A 22,284-nucleotide genomic window follows, 5' to 3' on the forward strand; every position below is an offset into this window, starting at 1 on the left:
TCCTGTCTGATATACACACACACATCTAGCTATCTCCTGTCTGATATACACACACACATCTAGCTATCTCCTGTCTGATATATACACACACACACATCTAGCTATCTCCTGTCTGATATATACACACACACACATCTAGCTATCTCCTGTCTGATATATACACACACACACATCTAGCTATCTCCTGTCTGATACACACACACATCTAGCTATCTCCTGTCTGATATACACACACACACATCTAGCTATCTCCTGTCTGATACACACACACATCTAGCTATCTCCTGTCTGATATACACACACACATCTAGCTATCTCCTGTCTGATATACACACACACACATCTAGCTATCTCCTGTCTGATACACACACACATCTAGCTATCTCCTGTCTGATACACACACACATCTAGCTATCTCCTGTCTGATACACACACACACACATCTAGCTATCTCCTGTCTGATACACACACATACATCTAGCTATCTCCTGTCTGATACACACACACACACATCTAGCTATCTCCTGTCTGATATATACACACACACACATCTAGCTATCTCCTGTCTGATACACACACACACATCTAGCTATCTCCTGTCTGATACACACACACACATCTAGCTATCTCCTGTCTGATATACACACACACACATCTAGCTATCTCCTGTCTGATACACACACACATCTAGCTATCTCCTGTCTGATATACACACACACATCTAGCTATCTCCTGTCTGATATACACACACACACATCTAGCTATCTCCTGTCTGATACACACACACATCTAGCTATCTCCTGTCTGATATACACACACACACATCTAGCTATCTCCTGTCTGATATACACACACACACATCTAGCTATCTCCTGTCTGATACACACACACATCTAGCTATCTCCTGTCTGATACACACACACATCTAGCTATCTCCTGTCTGATACACACACACACACATCTAGCTATCTCCTGTCTGATATATACACACATCTAGCTATCTCCTGTCTGATATACACACACACACATCTAGCTATCTCCTGTCTGATACACACACACATCTAGCTATCTCCTGTCTGATATACACACACACATCTAGCTATCTCCTGTCTGATATACACACACACACATCTAGCTATCTCCTGTCTGATACACACACACATCTAGCTATCTCCTGTCTGATACACACACACATCTAGCTATCTCCTGTCTGATACACACACACACACATCTAGCTATCTCCTGTCTGATACACACACATACATCTAGCTATCTCCTGTCTGATACACACACACACACATCTAGCTATCTCCTGTCTGATATATACACACACACACATCTAGCTATCTCCTGTCTGATACACACACACACATCTAGCTATCTCCTGTTTGATACACACACACACATCTAGCTATCTCCTGTCTGATATACACACACACATCTAGCTATCTCCTGTCTGATATACACACACACATCTAGCTATCTCCTGTCTGATACAGACACCCACATCTAGCTATCTCCTGTCTGATATACACACACACATCTAGCTATCTCCTGTCTGATACACACACACACATCTAGCTATCTCCTGTCTGATACACACACACACATCTAGCTATCTCCTGTCTGATATACACACCCACATCTAGCTATCTCCTGTCTGATATACACACACACACACACATCTAGCTATCTCCTGTCTGATATACACACCCACATCTAGCTATCTCCTGTCTGATACACACACACACATCTAGCTATCTCCTGTCTGATACACACACACACATCTAGCTATCTCCTGTCTGATACATACACACACATCTATCTATCTCCTGTCTGATATACACACACACATCTAGCTATCTCCTGTCTGGTATACACACCCACATCTAGCTATCTCCTGTCTGATATACACACACACATCTAGCTATCTCCTGTCTGATATACACACACACATCTAGCTATCTCCTGTCTGATATACACACACACATCTAGCTATCTCCTGTCTGATATACACACACACATCTAGCTATCTCCTGTCTGATATACACACACACATCTAGCTATCTCCTGTCTGATATACACACACACACATCTAGCTATCTCCTGTCTGATACACACACACACATCTAGCTATCTCCTGTCTGATATACACACACACACACATCTAGCTATCTCCTGTCTGATACACACACATACATCTAGCTATCTCCTGTCTGATATACACACACACACATCTAGCTATCTCCTGTCTGATATACACACCCACATCTAGCTATCTCCTGCCTGATATATACACACACACACACATCTAGCTATCTCCTGTCTGATACACACACACACACATCTAGCTATCTCCTGTCTGATATATACACACACACACACATCTAGCTATCTCCTGCCTGATATATACACACACACCCACATCTAGCTATCTCCTGCCTGATATATACACACACACACACATCTAGCTATCTCCTGTCTGATACACACACATACATCTAGCTATCTCCTGTCTGATATACACACACACACATCTAGCTATCTCCTGTCTGATACACACACACACATCTAGCTATCTCCTGTCTGATATACACACACACACATCTAGCTATCTCCTGTCTGATACACACACACACATCTAGCTATCTCCTGTCTGATATACACACACACATCTAGCTATCTCCTGTCTGATATACACACACACATCTAGCTATCTCCTGTCTGATATACACACACACATCTAGCTATCTCCTGTCTGATATACACACACACATCTAGCTATCTCCTGTCTGATATATACACACACACACATCTAGCTATCTCCTGTCTGATATATACACACACACACATCTAGCTATCTCCTGTCTGATACACACACACATCTAGCTATCTCCTGTCTGATATACACACACACACATCTAGCTATCTCCTGTCTGATACACACACACATCTAGCTATCTCCTGTCTGATACACACACACACACATCTAGCTATCTCCTGTCTGATACACACACATACATCTAGCTATCTCCTGTCTGATACACACACACACACATCTAGCTATCTCCTGTCTGATATATACACACACACACATCTAGCTATCTCCTGTCTGATACACACACACACATCTAGCTATCTCCTGTTTGATACACACACACACATCTAGCTATCTCCTGTCTGATATACACACCCACATCTAGCTATCTCCTGTCTGATATACACACACACATCTAGCTATCTCCTGTCTGATACACACACACACACATCTAGCTATCTCCTGTCTGATACACACACACACATCTAGCTATCTCCTGTCTGATATACACACACACACATCTAGCTATCTCCTGTCTGATATATACACACACATCTAGCTATCTCCTGTCTGATATACACACACACATCTAGCTATCTCCTGTCTGATATACACACACACATCTAGCTATCTCCTGTCTGATACACACACACACATCTAGCTATCTCCTGTCTGATATACACACACACATCTAGCTATCTCCTGTCTGATATACACACACACACATCTAGCTATCTCCTGTCTGATACACACACACACATCTAGCTATCTCCTGTCTGATATGCACACACACATCTAGCTATCTCCTGTCTGATATACACACCCACATCTAGCTATCTCCTGCCTGATATATACACACACACACACATCTAGCTATCTCCTGTCTGATATATACACACACACACACATCTAGCTATCTCCTGTCTGATATATACACACACACACACATCTAGCTATCTCCTGCCTGATATATACACACACACCCACATCTAGCTATCTCCTGCCTGATATATACACACACACACACATCTAGCTATCTCCTGTCTGATACACACACATACATCTAGCTATCTCCTGTCTGATATACACACACACACATCTAGCTATCTCCTGTCTGATACACACACACATCTAGCTATCTCCTGTCTGATACACACACACATCTAGCTATCTCCTGTCTGATACACACACACACACATCTAGCTATCTCCTGTCTGATACACACACATACATCTAGCTATCTCCTGTCTGATACACACACACACACATCTAGCTATCTCCTGTCTGATATATACACACACACACATCTAGCTATCTCCTGTCTGATACACACACACACATCTAGCTATCTCCTGTTTGATACACACACACACATCTAGCTATCTCCTGTCTGATATACACACCCACATCTAGCTATCTCCTGTCTGATATACACACATACATCTAGCTATCTCCTGTCTGATACACACACACACACATCTAGCTATCTCCTGTCTGATACACACACACACATCTAGCTATCTCCTGTCTGATATATACACACACATCTAGCTATCTCCTGTCTGATATACACACACACATCTAGCTATCTCCTGTCTGATATACACACACACATCTAGCTATCTCCTGTCTGATACACACACACACATCTAGCTATCTCCTGTCTGATATACACACACACATCTAGCTATCTCCTGTCTGATATACACACACACACATCTAGCTATCTCCTGTCTGATACACACACACACATCTAGCTATCTCCTGTCTGATATGCACACACACATCTAGCTATCTCCTGTCTGATATACACACCCACATCTAGCTATCTCCTGCCTGATATATCACACACACACACATCTAGCTATCTCCTGTCTGATATCACACACACACACATCTAGCTATCTCCTGTCTGATATACACACACACACATCTAGCTATCTCCTGTCTGATATATACACACACACACATCTAGCTATCTCCTGTCTGATATATACACACACACACATCTAGCTATCTCCTGTCTGATACACACACACACATCTAGCTATCTCCTGTCTGATATACACACACACACATCTAGCTATCTCCTGTCTGATACACACACACATCTAGCTATCTCCTGTCTGATACACACACACATCTAGCTATCTCCTGTCTGATACACACACACACACATCTAGCTATCTCCTGTCTGATACACACACATACATCTAGCTATCTCCTGTCTGATACACACACACACACATCTAGCTATCTCCTGTCTGATATATACACACACACACATCTAGCTATCTCCTGTCTGATACACACACACACATCTAGCTATCTCCTGTTTGATACACACACACACATCTAGCTATCTCCTGTCTGATATACACACCCACATCTAGCTATCTCCTGTCTGATATACACACATACATCTAGCTATCTCCTGTCTGATACACACACACACACATCTAGCTATCTCCTGTCTGATACACACACACACATCTAGCTATCTCCTGTCTGATATACACACACACACATCTAGCTATCTCCTGTCTGATATATACACACACATCTAGCTATCTCCTGTCTGATATACACACACACATCTAGCTATCTCCTGTCTGATATACACACACACATCTAGCTATCTCCTGTCTGATACACACACACACATCTAGCTATCTCCTGTCTGATATACACACACACATCTAGCTATCTCCTGTCTGATATATACACACACACATCTAGCTATCTCCTGTCTGATATACACACACATCTAGCTATCTCCTGTCTGATATACACACCCACATCTAGCTATCTCCTGTCTGATATACACACACATCTAGCTATCTCCTGTCTGATACACACACATCTAGCTATCTCCTGTCTGATACACACACATCTAGCTATCTCCTGTCTGATACACACACATCTAGCTATCTCCTGTCTGATATACACACACACATCTAGCTATCTCCTGTCTGATATACACACACACATCTAGCTATCTCCTGTCTGATATACACACACACATCTAGCTATCTCCTGTCTGATACAGACACCCACATCTAGCTATCTCCTGTCTGATATACACACACACATCTAGCTATCTCCTGTCTGATACACACACACACATCTAGCTATCTCCTGTCTGATATACACACACACATCTAGCTATCTCCTGTCTGATACACACACACACATCTAGCTATCTCCTGTCTGATACACACACCCACATCTAGCTATCTCCTGTCTGATATACACACACACACATCTAGCTATCTCCTGTCTGATATACACACCCACATCTAGCTATCTCCTGTCTGATATATACACACACCCACATCTAGCTATCTCCTGTCTGATATATACACACACATCTAGCTATCTCCTGTCTGATATACACACACACACATCTAGCTATCTCCTGTCTGATATACACACCCACATCTAGCTATCTCCTGTCTGATATACACACCCACATCTAGCTATCTCCTGTCTGATATACACACACACACATCTAGCTATCTCCTGTCTGATATACACACACACATCTAGCTATCTCCTGTCTGATATACACACACACATCTAGCTATCTCCTGTCTGATATACACACACACACATCTAGCTATCTCCTGTCTGATATACACACCCACATCTAGCTATCTCCTGTCTGATATACACACACACATCTAGCTATCTCCTGTCTGATATACACACACATCTAGCTATCTCCTGTCTGATATACACACACACACATCTAGCTATCTCCTGTCTGATACACACACACCCACATCTTGCTATCTCCTGTCTGATACACACACACACACATCTAGCTATCTCCTGTCTGATATACACACACACACATCTAGCTATCTCCTGTCTGATACACACACACACACATCTAGCTATCTCCTGTCTGATACACACACACACATCTAGCTATCTCCTGTCTGATATACACACACACATCTAGCTATCTCCTGTCTGATATATACACACACACACATCTAGCTATCTCCTGTCTGATACACACACACACATCTAGCTATCTCCTGTCTGATATACACACACATCTAGCTATCTCCTGTCTGATATACACACCCACATCTAGCTATCTCCTGTCTGATATATACACACACCCACATCTAGCTATCTCCTGTCTGATATATACACACACATCTAGCTATCTCCTGTCTGATATATATACACACCCACATCTAGCTATCTCCTGTCTGATATACACACACACACATCTAGCTATCTCCTGTCTGATACACACACATCTAGCTATCTCCTGTCTGATACACACACATCTAGCTATCTCCTGTCTGATACACACACATCTAGCTATCTCCTGTCTGATATACACACACACATCTAGCTATCTCCTGTCTGATATACACACACACATCTAGCTATCTCCTGTCTGATATACACACACACATCTAGCTATCTCCTGTCTGATACAGACACCCACATCTAGCTATCTCCTGTCTGATATACACACACACATCTAGCTATCTCCTGTCTGATACACACACACACATCTAGCTATCTCCTGTCTGATATACACACACACATCTAGCTATCTCCTGTCTGATACACACACACACATCTAGCTATCTCCTGTCTGATACACACACCCACATCTAGCTATCTCCTGTCTGATATACACACACACACATCTAGCTATCTCCTGTCTGATATACACACCCACATCTAGCTATCTCCTGTCTGATATATACACACACCCACATCTAGCTATCTCCTGTCTGATATATACACACACATCTAGCTATCTCCTGTCTGATATACACACACACACATCTAGCTATCTCCTGTCTGATATACACACCCACATCTAGCTATCTCCTGTCTGATATACACACCCACATCTAGCTATCTCCTGTCTGATATACACACACACACATCTAGCTATCTCCTGTCTGATATACACACACACATCTAGCTATCTCCTGTCTGATATACACACACACATCTAGCTATCTCCTGTCTGATATACACACACACACATCTAGCTATCTCCTGTCTGATATACACACCCACATCTAGCTATCTCCTGTCTGATATACACACACACATCTAGCTATCTCCTGTCTGATATACACACACATCTAGCTATCTCCTGTCTGATATACACACACACACATCTAGCTATCTCCTGTCTGATACACACACACCCACATCTTGCTATCTCCTGTCTGATACACACACACACACATCTAGCTATCTCCTGTCTGATATACACACACACACATCTAGCTATCTCCTGTCTGATACACACACACACACATCTAGCTATCTCCTGTCTGATACACACACACACATCTAGCTATCTCCTGTCTGATATACACACACACATCTAGCTATCTCCTGTCTGATATATACACACACACACATCTAGCTATCTCCTGTCTGATACACACACACACATCTAGCTATCTCCTGTCTGATATACACACACATCTAGCTATCTCCTGTCTGATATACACACCCACATCTAGCTATCTCCTGTCTGATATATACACACACCCACATCTAGCTATCTCCTGTCTGATATATACACACACATCTAGCTATCTCCTGTCTGATATATATACACACCCACATCTAGCTATCTCCTGTCTGATATACACACACACACATCTAGCTATCTCCTGTCTGATATACACACACACATCTAGCTATCTCCTGTCTGATAAACACACCCACATCTAGCTATCTCCTGTCTGATATATACACACACCCACATCTAGCTATCTCCTGTCTGATATACACACCCACATCTAGCTATCTCCTGTCTGATATACACACCCACATCTAGCTATCTCCTGTCTGATATATACACACACACACATCTAGCTATCTCCTGTCTGATATACACACACACATCTAGCTATCTCCTGTCTGATATACACACCCACATCTAGCTATCTCCTGTCTGAAATACATACACACCCACATCTAGCTATCTCCTGTCTGATATATACACACACCCACATCTAGCTATCTCCTGTCTGATATATACACACACCCACATCTAGCTATCTCCTGTCTGATATACACACCCACATCTAGCTATCTCCTGTCTGATATATACACACACACACATCTAGCTATCTCCTGTCTGATATACACACACACACATCTAGCTATCTCCTGTCTGATATACACACACACATCTAGCTATCTCCTGTCTGATATACACACCCACATCTAGCTATCTCCTGTCTGAAATACATACACACCCACATCTAGCTATCTCCTGTCTGATATATACACACACATCTAGCTATCTCCTGTCTGATATACTCACACATCTAGCTATCTCCTGTCTGATATACACACACATCTAGCTATCTCCTGTCTGATACACACACATCTAGCTATCTCCTGTCTGATATACACACACACATCTAGCTATCTCCTGTCTGATATACACACACACATCTAGCTATCTCCTGTCTGATATACACACACACATCTAGCTATCTCCTGTCTGATACAGACACCCACATCTAGCTATCTCCTGTCTGATATACACACACACATCTAGCTATCTCCTGTCTGATACACACACACACATCTAGCTATCTCCTGTCTGATATACACACACACATCTAGCTATCTCCTGTCTGATACACACACACACATCTAGCTATCTCCTGTCTGATACACACACCCACATCTAGCTATCTCCTGTCTGATATACACACACACATCTAGCTATCTCCTGTCTGATATACACACCCACATCTAGCTATCTCCTGTCTGATATACACACACCCACATCTAGCTATCTCCTGTCTGATATATCACACACACATCTAGCTATCTCCTGTCTGATATACACACACACACATCTAGCTATCTCCTGTCTGATATACACACCCACATCTAGCTATCTCCTGTCTGATATACACACCCACATCTAGCTATCTCCTGTCTGATATACACACACACACATCTAGCTATCTCCTGTCTGATATACACACACACATCTAGCTATCTCCTGTCTGATATACACACACACATCTAGCTATCTCCTGTCTGATATACACACACACACATCTAGCTATCTCCTGTCTGATATACACACCCACATCTAGCTATCTCCTGTCTGATATACACACACACATCTAGCTATCTCCTGTCTGATATACACACACATCTAGCTATCTCCTGTCTGATATACACACACACACATCTAGCTATCTCCTGTCTGATACACACACACCCACATCTTGCTATCTCCTGTCTGATACACACACACACATCTAGCTATCTCCTGTCTGATATACACACACACACATCTAGCTATCTCCTGTCTGATACACACACACACACATCTAGCTATCTCCTGTCTGATACACACACACACATCTAGCTATCTCCTGTCTGATATACACACACACATCTAGCTATCTCCTGTCTGATATATACACACACACACATCTAGCTATCTCCTGTCTGATACACACACACACATCTAGCTATCTCCTGTCTGATATACACACACATCTAGCTATCTCCTGTCTGATATATATACACACCCACATCTAGCTATCTCCTGTCTGATATATACACACACCCACATCTAGCTATCTCCTGTCTGATATATACACACACATCTAGCTATCTCCTGTCTGATATATATACACACCCACATCTAGCTATCTCCTGTCTGATATACACACACACACATCTAGCTATCTCCTGTCTGATATACACACACACATCTAGCTATCTCCTGTCTGATATACACACCCACATCTAGCTATCTCCTGTCTGATATATACACACACCCACATCTAGCTATCTCCTGTCTGATATACACACCCACATCTAGCTATCTCCTGTCTGATATACACACCCACATCTAGCTATCTCCTGTCTGATATATACACACACACACATCTAGCTATCTCCTGTCTGATATACACACACACATCTAGCTATCTCCTGTCTGATATACACACCCACATCTAGCTATCTCCTGTCTGAAATACATACACACCCACATCTAGCTATCTCCTGTCTGATATATACACACACCCACATCTAGCTATCTCCTGTCTGATATATACACACACCCACATCTAGCTATCTCCTGTCTGATATATACACACACCCACATCTAGCTATCTCCTGTCTGATATACACACCCACATCTAGCTATCTCCTGTCTGATATATACACACACACACATCTAGCTATCTCCTGTCTGATATACACACACACATCTAGCTATCTCCTGTCTGATATACACACCCACATCTAGCTATCTCCTGTCTGAAATACATACACACCCACATCTAGCTATCTCCTGTCTGATATATACACACACATCTAGCTATCTCCTGTCTGATATACACACACATCTAGCTATCTCCTGTCTGATATATATACACACACATCTAGCTATCTCCTGTCTGATACACACACACACACATCTAGCTATCTCCTGTCTGATACACACACACACATCTAGCGATCTCCTCCCTCTCTCCTGTTCTAGGTGCTGTGGTTCCCCGGCATCATCTAGCGATCTCTTCCCTCTCTCCTGTTCTAGGTGCTGTGGTTCCCCGGCATCATCTAGCGATCTCCTCCCTCTCTCCTGTTCTAGGTGCTGTGGTTCCCCGGCATCATCTAGCGATCTCCTCCCTCTCTCCTGTTCTAGGTGCTGTGGTTCCCCGGCATCATCTAGCGATCTCTTCCCTCTCTCCTGTTCTAGGTGCTGTGGTTCCCCGGCATCATCTAGCGATCTCTTCCCTCTCTCCTGTTCTAGGTGCTGTGGTTCCCCGGCATCATCTAGCGATCTCCTCCCTCTCTCCTGTTCTAGGTGCTGTGGTTCCCCGGCATCATCTAGCGATCTCCTCCCTCTCTCCTGTTCTAGGTGCTGTGGTTCCCCGGCATCATCTAGCGATCTCCTCCCTCTCTCCTGTTCTAGGTGCTGTGGTTCCCCGGCATCATCTAGCGATCTCCTCCCTCTCTCCTGTTCTAGGTGCTGTGGTTCCCCGGCATCATCTAGCGATCTCCTCCCTCTCTCCTGTTCTAGGTGCTGTGGTTCCCCGGCATCATCTAGCGATCTCCTCCCTCTCTCCTGTTCTAGGTGCTGTGGTTCCCCGGCATCATCTAGCGATCTCCTCCCTCTCTCCTGTTCTAGGTGCTGTGGTTCCCCGGCATCATCTAGCGATCTCCTCCCTCTCTCCTGTTCTAGGTGCTGTGGTTCCCCGGCATCATCTAGCGATCTCCTCCCTCTCTCCTGTTCTAGGTGCTGTGGTTCCCCGGCATCATCTAGCGATCTCCTCCCTCTCTCCTGTTCTAGGTGCTGTGGTTCCCCGGCATCATCTAGCGATCTCTTCCCTCTCTCCTGTTCTAGGTGCTGTGGTTCCCCGGCATCATCTAGCGATCTCCTCCCTCTCTCCTGTTCTAGGTGCTGTGGTTCCCCGGCATCATCTAGCGATCTCCTCCCTCTCTCCTGTTCTAGGTGCTGTGGTTCCCCGGCATCATCTAGCGATCTCCTCCCTCTCTCCTGTTCTAGGTGCTGTGGTTCCCCGGCATCATCTAGCGATCTCCTCCCTCTCTCCTGTTCTAGGTGCTGTGGTTCCCCGGCATCATCTAGCGATCTCTTCCCTCTCTCCTGTTCTAGGTGCTGTGGTTCCCCGGCATCATCTAGCGATCTCCTCCCTCTCTCCTGTTCTAGGTGCTGTGGTTCCCCGGCATCATCTAGCGATCTCCTCCCTCTCTCCTGTTCTAGGTGCTGTGGTTCCCCGGCATCATCTAGCGATCTCCTCCCTCTCTCCTGTTCTAGGTGCTGTGGTTCCCCGGCATCATCTAGCGATCTCTTCCCTCTCTCCTGTTCTAGGTGCTGTGGTTCCACGGCAGGTCGAGGTGGTGAAGTTTGGCCTGAGGGTTCTGAAGAGCAACATGACTGTCTACAAGGACGTGAGTCTCACAACCTCGAGTCTAGACCCCTGAACTCAGACCCTTGAACTCAGACCCCTAAACTCAGACCCCTGAACTCAGACCCCTGAACTCAGACCCCTAAACTCAGACCCCTGAACTCAGACCCCTGAACTCAGACCGCTGAACTCAGACCGCTGAACTCAGACCGGCTGAACTCAGACCGGCTGAACTCAGACCGGCTGAACTCAGACCGGCTGAACTCAGACCGGCTGAACTCAGACCGGCTGAACTCAGACCGGCTGAACTCAGACCGGCTGAACTCAGACCGGCTGAACTCAGACCGGCTGAACTCAGACCGGCTGAACTCAGACCGGCTGAACTCTGACCCCTGAACTCTGACCCCTGAACTCTGACCCCTGAACTCTGACCCCTGAACTCTGACCCCTGAACTCTGACCCCTGAACTCTGACCCCTGAACTCTGACCCCTAAACTCTGACCCCTGAACTCTGACCCCTGAACTCTGACCCCTGAACTCTGACCCCTGAACTCTGACCCCTGAACTCTGACCCCTGAACTCAGACCCCTGAACTCAGACCCCTGAACTCAGACCCCTGAACTCAGACCCCTGAACTCAGACCCCTGAACTCAGACCCCTGAACTCAGACCCCTGAACTCAGACCCCTGAACTCTGACCCCTGAACTCTGACCCCTGAACTCTGACCCCTGAACTCTGACCCCTGAACTCTGACCCCTGAACTCTGACCCCTGAATTCTGACCCCTGAACTCAGACCCCTGAACTCAGACCCCTGAGACATGGGCAGTCATTCAACCTGTAATAATAACATAATGTATCTGTGTTTCAGTCTCAGAGTTGGGCGTTTTTCCTCCACGTCCTCAATTCTCCTGCTGGTCCTCCTGACACTTCCTTTCTGACGGTACACACACACACACACACACACACACACACACACACACACACACACACACACACACACACACACACACACACTCAGACACACACACACACACACACACACTCAGACACTCACACACCACACACACACACACACACACACACACACCACACACACACACACACACACACACACACACACACACACACACACACACACACAAACACACACAGACACACAGACACACAGACACTCAGACACTCAGACACTCAGACACCACACACCACACACCACACACCACACACACACACCACACACACACCCTGCGCTGCTGTTGTTTCAGCATTGTGTGTTTTGTAGGAGGCGAGAAACGTTACCATGGAGATCCTGCTGAACCAGGGATCTCTGGGACACCTCATCCAGATCCCACGGACCTTCCTCATGGTGCGCACACCACACACACACTCACATTATACACACACACACCACACACCACACACACACTCACATTATACTCACACACACATTATACACACACACACCACACACCACACACACACTCACATTATACACACACACACCACACACACACAACCAGTGAGGAGACACACACACACTCACATTATACACACACACACACATTATACACACACACCACACACCACACACACACACACAGATAGATAGGGGGGGAGAGAGACACTGTGGATTTAGATGTTTAGATAGGGGGGGGGGGAGAGACACTGTGGATTTAGATGTTTAGATAGGGGGGGGGGAGACACTGTGGATTTAGATGTTTAGATAGGGGGGGGGGAGACACTGTGGATTTAGATGTTTAGATAGGGGGGGGGAGAGAGACACTGTGGATTTAGATGTTTAGATAGGGGGGGGAGAGACACTGTGGATTTAGATGTTTAGATAGGGGGGGGGAGAGACACTGTGGATTTAGATGTTTAGATAGGGGGGGGAGAGACACTGTGGATTTAGATGTTTAGATAGGGGGGGGGGAGACACTGTGGATTTAGATGTTTAGATAGGGGGGGGGAGAGACACTGTGGATTTAGATGTTTAGATAGGGGGGGGGGAGACACTGTGGATTTAGATGTTTAGATAGGGGGGGGGGAGAGACACTGTGGATTTAGATGTTTAGATAGGGGGGGGAGAGACACTGTGGATATAGATGTTTAGATAGGGGGGGGAGAGACACTGTGGATTTAGATGTTTAGATAGGGGGGGGGGGAGACACTGTGGATTTAGATGTTTAGATAGGGGGGGGGGGAGACACTGTGGATTTAGATGTTTAGATAGGGGGGGGGAGAGACACTGTGGATTTAGATGTTTAGATAGGGGGGGGGGAGACACTGTGGATTTAGATGTTTAGATAGGGGGGGGGGGAGAGACACTGTGGATTTAGATGTTTAGATAGGGGGGGGGGAGAGACACTGTGGATTTAGATGTTTAGATAGGGGGGGGGAGAGACACTGTGGATTTAGATGTTTAGATAGGGGGGGGGGGAGAGACACTGTGGATTTAGATGTTTAGATAGGGGGGGGGAGAGACACTGTGGATTTAGATGTTTAGATAGGGGGGGGGGGAGACACTGTGGATTTAGATGTTTAGATAGGGGGGGGGGAGACACTGTGGATTTAGATGTTTAGATAGGGGGGGGGAGAGACACTGTGGATTTAGATGTTTAGATAGGGGGGGGGAGAGACACTGTGGATTTAGATGTTTAGATAGGGGGGGGGGAGACACTGTGGATTTAGATGTTTAGATAGGGGGGGGGGAGACACTGTGGATTTAGATGTTTAGATAGGGGGGGGGAGAGACACTGTGGATTTAGATGTTTAGATAGGGGGGGGGAGAGACACTGTGGATTTAGATGTTTAGATAGGGGGGGGGAGAGACACTGTGGATTTAGATGTTTAGATAGGGGGGGGGGAGAGACACTGTGGATTTAGATGTTTAGATAGGGGGGGGGGAGAGACACTGTGGATTTAGATGTTTAGATAGGGGGGGGGGAGACACTGTGGATTTAGATGTTTAGATAGGGGGGGGGAGAGACACTGTGGATTTAGATGTTTAGATAGGGGGGGGGGGGAGACACTGTGGATTTAGATGTTTAGATAGGGGGGGGGGAGACACTGTGGATTTAGATGTTTAGATAGGGGGGGGGGAGAGACACTGTGGATTTAGATGTTTAGATAGGGGGGGGAGAGACACTGTGGATTTAGATGTTTAGATAGGGGGGGGGAGACACTATGGATTTAGATGTTTAGATAGGGGGGGGGGAGAGACACTGTGGATTTAGATGTTTAGATAGGGGGGGGAGAGACACTGTGGATTTAGATGTTTAGATAGGGGGGGGGAGAGACACTGTGGATTTAGATGTTTAGATAGGGGGGGAGAGAGACACTATGGATTTAGATGTTTAGATAGGGGGGGGAGACACTGTGGATTTAGATGTTTAGATAGGGGGGGGGAGAGACACTGTGGATTTAGATGTTTAGATAGGGGGGGGGAGAGACACTGTGGATTTAGATGTTTAGATAGGGGGGGGGAGAGACACTGTGGATTTAGATGTTTAGATAGGGGGGGGGGAGAGACACTGTGGATTTAGATGTTTAGATAGGGGGGGGAGAGACACTGTGGATTTAGATGTTTAGATAGGGGGGGGGGAGACACTGTGGATTTAGATGTTTAGATAGGGGGGGGAGAGACACTATGGATTTAGATGTTTAGATAGGGGGGGGGAGACACTGTGGATTTAGATGTTTAGATAGGGGGGGGGAGAGACACTGTGGATTTAGATGTTTAGATAGGGGGGGGGAGAGACACTGTGGATTTAGATGTTTAGATAGGGGGGGGGAGACACTGTGGATTTAGATGTTTAGATAGGGGGGGGGGAGAGACACTGTGGATTTAGATGTTTAGATAGGGGGGGGAGAGACACTGTGGATTTAGATGTTTAGATAGGGGGGGGAGAGAGACACTGTGGATTTAGATGTTTAGATAGGGGGGGGAGAGACACTGTGGATTTAGATGTTTAGATAGGGGGGGGGAGAGACACTGTGGATTTAGATGTTTAGATAGGGGGGGGGAGAGACACTGTGGATTTAGATGTTTAGATAGGGGGGGGGGAGAGACACTGTGGATTTAGATGTTTAGATAGGGGGGGGGAGAGACACTGTGGATTTAGATGTTTAGATAGGGGGGGGGGAGAGACACTGTGGATTTAGATGTTTAGATAGGGGGGGGAGAGACACTGTGGATTTAGATGTTTAGATAGGGGGGGGGGAGACACTGTGGATTTAGATGTTTAGATAGGGGGGGGAGAGACACTATGGATTTAGATGTTTAGATAGGGGGGGGAGAGACACTGTGGATTTAGATGTTTAGATAGGGGGGGGGAGAGACACTGTGGATTTAGATGTTTAGATAGGGGGGGGGAGAGACACTGTGGATTTAGATGTTTAGATAGGGGGGGGGGAGACACTGTGGATTTAGATGTTTAGATAGGGGGGGGGAGAGACACTGTGGATTTAGATGTTTAGATAGGGGGGGGGGAGACACTGTGGATTTAGATGTTTAGATAGGGGGGGGGAGAGACACTGTGGATTTAGATGTTTAGATAGGGGGGGGAGAGACACTGTGGATTTAGATGTTTAGATAGGGGGGGGGAGAGACACTGTGGATTTAGATGTTTAGATAGGGGGGGGGGAGAGACACTGTGGATTTAGATGTTTAGATAGGGGGGGGAGAGACACTGTGGATTTAGATGTTTAGATAGGGGGGGGGGAGACACTGTGGATTTAGATGTTTAGATAGGGGGGGGGGAGAGACACTGTGGATTTAGATGTTTAGATAGGGGGGGGGAGAGACACTGTGGATTTAGATGTTTAGATAGGGGGGGGGGAGACACTGTGGATTTAGATGTTTAGATAGGGGGGGGGAGAGACACTGTGGATTTAGATGTTTAGATAGGGGGGGGGGAGACACTGTGGATTTAGATGTTTAGATAGGGGGGGGGGAGACACTGTGGATTTAGATGTTTAGATAGGGGGGGGGAGACACTGTGGATTTAGATGTTTAGATAGGGGGGGGGAGACACTGTGGATTTAGATGTTTAGATAGGGGGGGGGAGACACTGTGGATTTAGATGTTTAGATAGGGGGGGGAGAGACACTGTGGATTTAGATGTTTAGATAGGGGGGGGGGAGACACTGTGGATTTAGATGTTTAGATAGGGGGGGGGAGAGACACTGTGGATTTAGATGTTTAGATAGGGGGGGGGAGAGACACTGTGGATTTAGATGTTTAGATAGGGGGGGGGAGAGACACTGTGGATTTAGATGTTTAGATAGGGGGGGGGAGACACTGTGGATTTAGATGTTTAGATAGGGGGGGGGAGAGACACTGTGGATTTAGATGTTTAGATAGGGGGGGGGAGAGACACTGTGGATTTAGATGTTTAGATAGGGGGAGGGGAGAGACACTGTGGATTTAGATGTTTAGATAGGGGGGGGAGAGACACTGTGGATTTAGATGTTTAGATAGGGGGGGGGAGAGACACTGTGGATTTAGATGTTTAGATAGGGGGGGGAGAGAGACACTGTGGATTTAGATGTTTAGATAGGGGGGGGGGAGACACTGTGGATTTAGATGTTTAGATAGGGGGGGGGGAGAGAGACACTGTGGATTTAGATGTTTAGATAGGGGGGGGGGAGACACTGTGGATTTAGATGTTTAGATAGGGGGGGGGGAGACACTATGGATTTAGATGTTTAGATAGGGGGGGGGGAGACACTGTGGATTTAGATGTTTAGATAGGGGGGGGGGGAGAGACACTGTGGATTTAGATGTTTAGATAGGGGGGGGGAGAGACACTGTGGATTTAGATGTTTAGATAGGGGGGGGGGAGACACTGTGGATTTAGATGTTTAGATAGGGGGGGGGAGAGACACTGTGGATTTAGATGTTTAGATAGGGGGGGGGAGAGACACTGTGGATTTAGATGTTTAGATAGGGGGGGGGAGAGACACTGTGGATTTAGATGTTTAGATAGGGGGGGGGGAGACACTGTGGATTTAGATGTTTAGATAGGGGGGGGGAGAGACACTGTGGATTTAGATGTTTAGATAGGGGGGGGGGAGAGACACTGTGGATTTAGATGTTTAGATAGGGGGGGGGAGAGACACTGTGGATTTAGATGTTTAGATAGGGGGGGGGGAGACACTGTGGATTTAGATGTTTAGATAGGGGGGGGAGAGACACTGTGGATTTAGATGTTTAGATAGGGGGGGGGGAGACACTGTGGATTTAGATGTTTAGATAGGGGGGGGGAGAGACACTGTGGATTTAGATGTTTAGATAGGGGGGGGAGAGACACTGTGGATTTAGATGTTTAGATAGGGGGGGGGGAGACACTGTGGATTTAGATGTTTAGATAGGGGGGGGGAGAGACACTGTGGATTTAGATGTTTAGATAGGGGGGGGGAGACACTGTGGATTTAGATGTTTAGATAGGGGGGGGGGAGACACTGTGGATTTAGATGTTTAGATAGGGGGGGGGAGAGACACTGTGGATTTAGATGTTTAGATAGGGGGGGGGGAGACACTGTGGATTTAGATGTTTAGATAGGGGGGGGGAGAGACACTGTGGATTTAGATGTTTAGATAGGGGGGGGGGAGACACTGTGGATTTAGATGTTTAGATAGGGGGGGGGAGAGACACTGTGGATTTAGATGTTTAGATAGGGGGGGGGGAGACACTGTGGATTTAGATGTTTAGATAGGGGGGGGGGAGACACTGTGGATTTAGATGTTTAGATAGGGGGGGGGAGAGACACTGTGGATTTAGATGTTTAGATAGGGGGGGGGAGAGACACTGTGGATTTAGATGTTTAGATAGGGGGGGGGGAGACACTGTGGATTTAGATGTTTAGATAGGGGGGGGGGAGAGACACTGTGGATTTAGATGTTTAGATAGGGGGGGGGAGAGACACTGTGGATTTAGATGTTTAGATAGGGGGGGGGGAGAGACACTGTGGATTTAGATGTTTAGATAGGGGGGGGGGAGACACTGTGGATTTAGATGTTTAGATAGGGGGGGGGGAGACACTGTGGATTTAGATGTTTAGATAGGGGGGGGGAGACACTGTGGATTTAGATGTTTAGATAGGGGGGGGGGAGACACTGTGGATTTAGATGTTTAGATAGGGGGGGGGAGAGACACTGTGGATTTAGATGTTTAGATAGGGGGGGGGAGAGACACTGTGGATTTAGATGTTTAGATAGGGGGGGGAGAGACACTGTGGATTTAGATGTTTAGATAGGGGGGGGAGAGACACTGTGGATTTAGATGTTTAGATAGGGGGGGGGAGAGACACTGTGGATTTAGATGTTTAGATAGGGGGGGGGAGACACTGTGGATTTAGATGTTTAGATAGGGGGGGGGAGAGACACTGTGGATTTAGATGTTTAGATAGGGGGGGGGAGAGACACTGTGGATTTAGATGTTTAGATAGGGGGGGGGAGACACTGTGGATTTAGATGTTTAGATAGGGGGGGGAGAGACACTGTGGATTTAGATGTTTAGATAGGGGGGGGGGAGACACTGTGGATTTAGATGTTTAGATAGGGGGGGGGAGAGAGACACTGTGGATTTAGATGTTTAGATAGGGGGGGGAGAGACACTGTGGATTTAGATGTTTAGATAGGGGGGGGGAGAGACACTGTGGATTTAGATGTTTAGATAGGGGGGGGAGACACTATGGATTTAGATGTTTAGATAGGGGGGGGGAGAGACACTGTGGATTTAGATGTTTAGATAGGGGGGGGGAGAGACACTGTGGATTTAGATGTTTAGATAGGGGGGGGGAGAGACACTGTGGATTTAGATGTTTATATAGGGGGGGGAGAGACACTGTGGATTTAGATGTTTAGATAGGGGGGGGGAGAGACACTGTGGATTTAGATGTTTAGATAGGGGGGGGGAGAGACACTGTGGATTTAGATGTTTAGATAGGGGGGGGGGGAGACACTGTGGATTTAGATGTTTAGATAGGGGGGGGGGAGACACTGTGGATTTAGATGTTTAGATAGGGGGGGGGAGAGACACTGTGGATTTAGATGTTTAGATAGGGGGGGGGAGACACTGTGGATTTAGATGTTTAGATAGGGGGGGGGGAGACACTGTGGATTTAGATGTTTAGATAGGGGGGGGGGAGACACTGTGGATTTAGATGTTTAGATAGGGGGGGGGGGAGAGACACTGTGGATTTAGATGTTTAGATAGGGGGGGGAGAGACACTGTGGATTTAGATGTTTAGATAGGGGGGGGGGAGACACTGTGGATTTAGATGTTTAGATAGGGGGGGGGGACACTGTGGATTTAGATGTTTAGATAGGGGGGGGGGAGACACTGTGGATTTAGATGTTTAGATAGGGGGGGGGGAGACACTGTGGATTTAGATGTTTAGATAGGGGGGGGGAGAGACACTGTGGATTTAGATGTTTAGATAGGGGGGGGGAGAGACACTGTGGATTTAGATGTTTAGATAGGGGGGGGGGAGACACTGTGGATTTAGATGTTTAGATAGGGGGGGGAGAGACACTGTGGATTTAGATGTTTAGATAGGGGGGGGGGAGACACTGTGGATTTAGATGTTTAGATAGGGGGGGGAGAGACACTGTGGATTTAGATGTTTAGATAGGGGGGGGGAGAGAGACACTGTGGATTTAGATGTTTAGATAGGGGGGGGGAGAGACACTGTGGATTTAGATGTTTAGATAGGGGGGGGGGGAGAGACACTGTGGATTTAGATGTTTAGATAGGGGGGGGGGGAGAGACACTGTGGATTTAGATGTTTAGATAGGGGGGGGGGAGAGACACTGTGGATTTAGATGTTTAGATAGTGGGGGGGGAGACACTATGGATTTAGATGTTTAGATAGGGGGGGGGCACTATGGATTTAGATGTTTAGATAGGGGGGGAGAGAGACACTATGGATTTAGATGTTTAGATAGGGGGGGGGAGAGACACTGTGGATTTAGATGTTTAGATAGGGGGGGGGAGAGACACTGTGGATTTAGATGTTTAGATAGGGGGGGGAGAGAGACACTGTGGATTTAGATGTTTAGATAGGGGGGGGGGAGACACTGTGGATTTAGATGTTTAGATAGGGGGGGGAGAGAGACACTGTGGATTTAGATGTTTAGATAGGGGGGGGAGAGACACAGTGGATTTAGATGTTTAGATAGGGGGGGGGAGAGACACTGTGGATTTAGATGTTTAGATAGGGGGGGGGAGACACTGTGGATTTAGATGTTTAGATAGGGGGGGGGGAGACACTGTGGATTTAGATGTTTAGATAGGGGGGGGGAGAGACACTGTGGATTTAGATGTTTAGATAGGGGGGGGGAGAGACACTGTGGATTTAGATGTTTAGATAGGGGGGGGGAGAGACACTGTGGATTTAGATGTTTAGATAGGGGGGGGGGAGACACTGTGGATTTAGATGTTTAGATAGGGGGGGGGAGACACTGTGGATTTAGATGTTTAGATAGGGGGGGGGAGAGACACTGTGGATTTAGATGTTTAGATAGGGGGGGGAGAGACACTGTG

General features: G+C 46.4%; 1 protein-coding gene across 2 annotated transcripts in view; it reads left to right on the top strand.

Moving 5' to 3' along the window:
* Positions 1 to 22,284, top strand: part of LOC129844936 (uncharacterized) — a gene marked incomplete at its 5' end in the record, with an annotated part of 119,192 nt that overhangs the window by 68,707 nt on the left and 28,201 nt on the right. For both annotated transcript variants that reach the window (XM_055913101.1, XM_055913102.1), the window contains 3 exon segments: positions 12,702 to 12,781; positions 13,608 to 13,679; positions 14,019 to 14,102. In XM_055913101.1, the coding sequence (XP_055769076.1) occupies positions 12,702 to 12,781; positions 13,608 to 13,679; positions 14,019 to 14,102 (236 nt within the window).

The sequence above is a fragment of the Salvelinus fontinalis genome, unplaced genomic scaffold (genome assembly GCF_029448725.1).
Source record: "Salvelinus fontinalis isolate EN_2023a unplaced genomic scaffold, ASM2944872v1 scaffold_0256, whole genome shotgun sequence".
NCBI lineage: Eukaryota > Metazoa > Chordata > Actinopteri > Salmoniformes > Salmonidae > Salvelinus > Salvelinus fontinalis.